The sequence below is a fragment of the Equus przewalskii genome, chromosome 8 (assembly GCF_037783145.1).
Source record: "Equus przewalskii isolate Varuska chromosome 8, EquPr2, whole genome shotgun sequence".
Classification (NCBI taxonomy): Eukaryota; Metazoa; Chordata; class Mammalia; order Perissodactyla; family Equidae; genus Equus; species Equus przewalskii.
Genome location: NC_091838.1, coordinates 47,899,425 through 47,906,568, shown reverse-complemented (window position 1 = coordinate 47,906,568; position 7,144 = coordinate 47,899,425). Strand labels below are relative to the sequence as shown.

General features: G+C 46.3%; 1 protein-coding gene across 2 annotated transcripts in view; it reads left to right on the top strand.

Annotated features, from left to right (window-relative positions):
- Window positions 1-224: 224 nt before the first annotated feature.
- The window catches only part of SNX31 (sorting nexin 31), a 67,118-nt gene continuing 60,198 nt past the window's right edge, over window positions 225-7,144 (top strand). The window contains exons 1-2 of one of the 2 annotated variants that reach the window (XM_070631871.1): window positions 225-475; window positions 577-651. In XM_070631871.1, coding sequence (XP_070487972.1) covers window positions 416-475; window positions 577-651 — 135 coding nt within the window. In that variant the 5' untranslated portion in view covers window positions 225-415. Of the gene's footprint in view, window positions 476-576; window positions 652-4,439; window positions 4,537-7,144 lie in introns of those variants that run through there. The other variant, XM_070631872.1, reaches the window with a different exon arrangement.

Here is a 7,144-nt window from a genome sequence, read left to right as displayed (position 1 = left end):
TAGGGCCGCTCTCTCCCTGAGCTCCGTCCAGGCCCCACCGGCCCGGGAGCCCCGCCGCGGGCGCAGGCGGCTACAGGCGGCGACAGCGCTGGGCCTGGGGCCGCAGACGCTCGCCGCCTCCCACCGTCCGGGGACCCGGGCGCGCAGCCCGAGCAGGCCGGCGAGCAGGAGGCGGCACGGCCTGGCCCCTGGCCCCGCCTGCGGACGCCGGGACGACGGGGAGCCGGGAGCAGGGCCCCGCCCCGGGCGGCGTGGCCGACCCCGCTGCGCTCGCAGCCCCGGGGCTCGAGGCGAGGGCTGCGCCGCCACGGTCCGCCTCCCCAGCTGCAGCCCGAGCCTGAACTCGCAGACCGCGCTCCGCGGCCGCAGGTCAGGTTCCCCGCGCTGTTCTGGAGTCGCCGCCCGAGCCCTGAAGATGCACTTCTGTATCCCGGTGTCCCAGCAGCGGCCTGACGCGCTGGGGGGCCGCTACGTGGTGCGCCGGGGGCAGGGTCCGCGCGGGCAGGGAGGAGGCCGGTGACCTGGGGGGGGCTCACCTCGCTCGGCTAATCTGGGACGGGATGTCTCTGTTTGCAGCTGTACTCCGTGTACCTGGACGGGTTCCTCTTCTGCAGGGTGCGCTACAGCCAGCTGCATCGTTGGAACGAACAGGTGAGCGGGTCCGAGGCGGGTGAGGAAAAGCGCGCCCAGCGGGCTCTGGGCCCGTGACTCTAACAAAACACTGGGCCGTTTGAGGGCTTCAGGCTCCTAGTCTGTCAAACAGGGTCGTGGTAAGGATTGTGAATTGCTTGCCGTAGAGCTCAATGAATACGTGGTGCCGTTCTTAATCATCTGCAGCTGGGAGATGAGGGACCGGGCACACGCAGGTGATTCTCCCAACCCCTTCCGGCGCAGTGCTCCCACCGGCCCCACCTGGCACGGTGCTGGGCAGTGGTGCCCTCCGTTTCAGTGCCAGCTGTTCCCCACGACAATGTCCCCATTCGAAATGACCAAACCGAGTCTAGACCAAGGTGTAGTCTGAGGAAACTTGTACATGAGTATTTAATCTCTTTTCTCCCAGAGTTTAAGCTTACCCCCTTTAAAAAGGTGCCTATTTTTGTTTTCAAATGACTATATTCATAGGCTTCAAGTACTGGCAGGCTGGGAACCCAGGAGACAGATGACTTATCAAGACAGGAGGCCATTTCACACATGGTTTCTCACTCTGAGGTCCTGATGCCATTTTCTCTGCAGGCTGACTGATTTATTAGCCTCTTCTCATGGGCTTTATTGTCCTAATAAGGAAGGGCTGTGAGTCTTCAAAATGGGTGAGAGGAGTAAATGGAAGTTTGGAAATAAGCTTCACCTACCTCCACCGCCACACAGTTTGTTCTTTAAAATTTTTTTTAGATTTTGTATCCTGATTATAAAGAGCACATACTTAAAGTATAAGAAACAGAGAAAAGGAAAGAAACAAAGGAAAGGAAGTAACTTGCCCAGGCAACAGCTATTAACAATTCTGGGACAGTCTTTTCTGACAGTCTCTGGTTTGGAGTGAGTAGATGGACCACATTTCCTTAACCATCTTCTGTTGATGGCCAGCTCAGTTCGACTTTTCTACAACTGAAAACATGACTGCAGCGAGCCTTCTTGCTCGTACGTCATAGTGCATTGGAAAAGTCCATTTTCAAGGTATAATTAAGTTATCTTTGAAGTCAACAGAAAATAGTTGTAAAGTGGTTGTTAATTAATTTCTGTGGTGGTCTTTGAGTTGCTAGCACCTGGACAGTACCTGTGACCCAATAGGCCCGCAGGATTGATGGTCGGGTGACTGAATGAGGAAGGGCATGGATTCAGACTTCTGAAAGATGAGAAGCTGCTTGTGACGAGACATGTTTGGGGAGTTGGGAGGAGTGCAGAGGCGGGCAGATGAGGATCTGGAAGGAAGAGAAAGTGCAGGTGTTCCAGGCATTTGGAGGAGGAAGTTGAGTTCTCTCTCCCCCTCCTCTGTCTGCCTGTAATGTGAGGTGGGCCTGGGGAGGTAGCCATCAGAAGGTGAGAAGCAGAAGGGAGCAGGGAGATCAGTGGAAGTGACTGACCACTTCCTGGGTGGTCACCTCACCTCTTCTCTGACCTTCAATTTTCTCATCAGAAATAATGAGCAAATAGCTGGTTATGGATGTCAGCTCACAGGCTACTTGTGAAGACGGACCAGTTTCTCACAGAGCCTGGCACTTAGTACACACTCAGGAAAGATTTATTACCTCAGAGGTTGGAGGAATTCCTGAATCTGGCCCTCCTTAACCAACAGACTTACGAAAATGCTTTTTTCCAGAAAAACCCAGACCTGTCAAGTCCTAGCAGGTCCAGAAGCAGAGACGTAAAGTCAGTAAACATTTGTTCTCGATCTTCTGTGTTGGAAGCCAGGAACAAGAAACCGTTGGCTGTTCCCTATAGTGGACTCTGAAACATTGAACTGCCAAGCCCAGTGCCCTCTGTGGCACATGCAATAGATATTAATGAATACTTCACATTTGTCTCGGGTTTTTCCAAAATCCTAAAGTGGAGATTTCTTTATGCAGTTTCCAACTACCTTACACCTTGCACTTATCATTTTTCCCCTTTCTGTAGGAACAACTTCATTTTAGAGAAACTATTTAGATCTTAGATGGCTATTGGTATTTATTATTAATTTAAAACACTAACAGTTAAGCAGTTACTGTGTGCTAAGGTTGGTGCCAAGAGTTTTGCATAGGATAGCATCTTTAATTTTTACAACAGTCCTATGAGCTAGGATTATAATTAGCCCCATTTAACAGATGGGAAAACTGAGGCGCACCTTGCCCAAAGTCTTGCTGCTTAGTAAGTGTTGGAGCCTGCTCGGACCCATTACATTTTGTGGTTTCTTACTAAAGTTGACAAAATAAATTGTATCAGTAAATACAGTTAATTAAGTCTTAAAGTAACATGCTTTTACTTTGTTTTGGAATAACATAATAAAAGTCTCCAATTTTAGGTGTTCAGTGTGGTGAATTTCAGTCAGTGTATACGATTACTGCCACCATAATCAAGATAAAGAACAGTTCCCTTGTCCGCTTTGCCCTTGATCCCCTGCCTCTACCGCTGGCCCCAGACAACCAAAGTCTGCTTTCTGTCCTCAGAGTTCCAGGCACAGGATTTTATTCCAGGTGCCCAGCAAGCCCTTTAAGGTCAGTAGTGCAATTGTTGTTATTACTCCCATTTTATAAATCAAGAGTCTGAGTAAGTTTGCTAGATTTAGCAACCAGAAATACAGGATCCCCAGTTAAATGTGAATTTCAGAGAAACAGCTAACACTTTTTTAGTGTAAGTATGCCCCATGCAATGTTTGGGACCTAGGTAACTGAGCATCCTGTATTTGATCTGGCAACCTAAGTCTGAGACTGAAAGGTTGGCTGACCTCTCCCAGCCACTTCTCAGCATGTTTTTATTCTTCTCTTCCATGGAGATGTGAAATTGCTCGAGTTTGTACTCTGATTTTATACAAAGCACTATAAAATAGGAAACAATATAAAGGCCCCATCTGTGTATGTGTTTTCTGAGTATAAGTTAATTTCTACTTTATTCCCTGGGAAGTTCTGCACCTCAATAGAATAGACATTTCATGTTATAGAATTAACTGACTTATTCGTTTACTTAAATATTTACTAAGTTTTTATTACGTGCCATGTGCTGTTTTAAATTAAGTGAAGATCCTGACTTGAGTGCATTGTTGGCTTTAACAATTGTGTTTCCACTTTGTATATTGGATAACTCTGCGACTGAGGAGGAGCACCTGTCGCGGGTGAGGTGGCCCCTGCTCCTTCTCAGCCAAGCTCTGAGGAGGCTAATGTGTATAAGACTGAACTGCGGAGAGATGGTTGTGTTTCCCAGAGGTCGGTTGTGATCTGCACACTCAAGTCATGGCCTTCGGCCCCGTCCCCCACTGAGGCTCCCTCGAGGTCTGGCAGCTTGCCCCTCTGTTGCTGAATGCTGCCCATCTATCTCTGCTGTGTGAACTGCCTCACTTGACTTTTTTCTTTGCCTTTAGATGAATAAAACCAGTTTGATGTATGCCCCTGCCCTTCCCTACACCACCTCCTGCAAATAGACTTAAAGAAATCTGTGAAGGAAACATTTCGCTGGCTTATTTTGGCCAAGTGTTAAAGATGAGGCCATCTGTGTAAGTGATACTGGACTCTATGAAAAGGATGCTTGCCTCTTTGCAGACATTCTGCCAGCATCAGACACGGCAATGGGGACAAGCCGTGGAAGCTTGTAAAGGATCCTTCAGTGGGAGAGGAGGGCTGTGCGAGCCCATACACACTGGCTCAGTCTTCCTCCCTTCCAGGTGCTGACCCAGCCTGGCTCCTTCACCCTTTTCGCCTGATCTGCCCTCTTTCCCCACTCACACCCTTTGTATCAGGCTGGCTGATTCAGTGCCTCTGCCTGGCTCATTTCCCCCTCCTGCTTCCTGGCCCACTGGTCAGGGCCCAGCTCTCTCTCTCTCAAGGTCCACCTCAAGCCCTGCCTCCTCTGGTAAGTCTCCCTTGATTGCACGAGATGCCTTCTCTGATTCCTGTGCCGCTTTGTGTTTAGACTTTGTCGTATTCCTCTTTTTGTGTGCATATTTTGTCTCCTCTGATTACGTAGTTGCAAAAACAAATATTTAAATGAAGGAATGAATGAAGCCTGTAGGCATAGCATACCCAGCACAGAATCCTACTTTAATAGATGCTCAGTAGAGATTTGGTGAGGGACAAGGAGGAGGAGGAAGAGGGAAGGAAAATGAGGGAGAGGAGAAGGAAAAAGTAGTGAAAAGACTGTGTCCAAATTCTGCTGCTCGTTACCTTGTAGGAACTTTATTTAAGTCTCCTCATCATCCTGAGCTTCAGGTTACTCTTATTGTCAAGGTGGGAGGATGACAATGTCAATGGTGATGATGATCATCTGCCTCACAAGGATATTTTTAGGGGCAAATGGGATAATACACAAGCTCCATGCTAATGTTCTTTGGTACCAGATGCCCGGCCCAGATTGCTTTGAGCTGTGGCCCTTTACCTGGTAAATCTGGAGGTTTGATTATGAGGCATCTTGGAGAGGTGGGATGAGCGAGTCAACGTTAGAAACAGACTATAGAAAGGACACCGTTTGTGTCTGTAATTCCTCCTGACCCAGGTTGTCGCTCTGGGATAGCTACCGGGGGCTATGACTTATAGGGCCGGGAAGGAGGTGGTATTTTCAACTGGCCAGTAAAGTCCTCTTCATCTCTTCGTGTGAAAAGGCAGAACTGCACAATGGAGAAATCGGTGCAGGAGGTTGTGCTGGTGTTAAGGAAAATACGTTATCTGAACATGGTCTTTAAAAACAAAAAAGACCAAACAAATAAAAACACCTTATAAGAAAAGAACAGAAGAGAGATGTTTTCGTTTTGATCTCTTTAAACAATTTTTTGAAACAGTGATTGGTCTAAACTCTAATACCAGATAGTTCTCAGTATGCTAGTGATTTTAATGCTAAACTATGTGCTGAGACCAATAGATAAGGTTATATTTTGACGGGGTTGAAGAACTTGTGGAGTTGATTACTGACTTTTGGCAGACTTTACTTGATTTATTATATGTTTGTCTTCTCCCTAGACCAGTATTAGAAAAAGGAGGGGAAAGATTCTTGAGAAGTCAGCTCAGGTTGTAAAACCTGCTGGAAGAGTTTCTTTGCTGCTGTGATGGGTATTAGAACTGTAATCCTTGTTGACTTTTCCCCAATTCTTGGCCTTAGCATAGGGGCTTCCCCCAGGATGCTCTCCCGCAGGTGGCTAACCCAGGCAGATCTGGTGGCTCAAGGCTGTTGTGATTTGAAGCAAATTGGAAGCATCTGCGAAATTTATGAACGCATGCCAAGAAACACAATTGTCTTAAAAGATCACTTAATCAAGAAATAATTGCATGTAGAGAAGACAAATTTCTGCTTCTATTTAATGGAATTAGCAGAGATGGGGGTCCATAAATCCTTGGTTGTTTGAGCAGCGCTTCCTGGGATGATGCTCCAGCTGGGGTGCCTTTGGATGGTGTTTGGCATGGCAGGAAAATTTCCTTGAATTTAAAAGAAACGGAATTATTGCTATAATATTGATACTACTAGATTTAGAAGAAAGGTTGCAAACTTAAATGGTTGCAGGGGTCAGGCAGGTAATTTAACTGAGAGGCATGGGCCAGGTAAGAGGCAATGGGGAGTGGTGGGGACTGCTCAGGTCTCCTCTAAAGAGGACGGTGGCCAGGCGAGTGTGAACCCAGTGATTCTAGACTTTCTGATTTTTCAAGAGAAGCCAGAAATCAGAGGGTTTTTTTTTAATAAACTTTATTTTTGTAGACCAGTTTTAGATTTACAAAAAAATTTCAATTTTTCAGATAGTGCAGAGAATTCTCATGTCCCACACCCAGTTTCCCCATTGTTTTCCATTAGTATGGTACATTTGTTACAGTTAATGAACCAGTATTGACACGTTGTTATTAACTATAGTGCATAATTCATTTAGACTTCTTTAACGTTTACCTAGTGTCCTGTTTCTGTCCTATGATCTCATCCAGGATATCACATTATATTTAGTTGTTTTGTCTCCTTAGGCTCCTTTTAACTGTGAAGGTTTCTCAGGCTTTTCTTGTTTTTAATGACTTTGACCATTTTGAGGAGCACTGGTCAGCTATTTTGTGGAATGTCCCCCTATTGGAATCTGATGTTTTTCACATGACCAGACTGAGGTTATGGGTTTTTGGGAGGAAGACCGCAAAAGTCAAGTGCCATTCTAATCACATATTTTCAAGGTACCTATTATCAACATGACTTATCACTCTTGATGTTGACCTTGATCACCTGGCTGAGGTCATTTGTGTCAGGTTTCACCATTGTCAAGTTGCTCCTTTTCCTTACTTTCCATAGTCATAGTGTACTCTTTGGAAGGAAGTCATTGTACGCAGCCCACACTTAAAGAATGGGGTTTATGTTCCATCTCCTTGCAGATGAGTATCTACATAAATTATTTGGGATTCTTCTGCACAGGAGATTTGTTTCTTCTCTCCTACTTATTTATTCAATAAATTATATCTATATGGTTCCTGGATATTTATACTTAGGGTTATGCTTCAATACT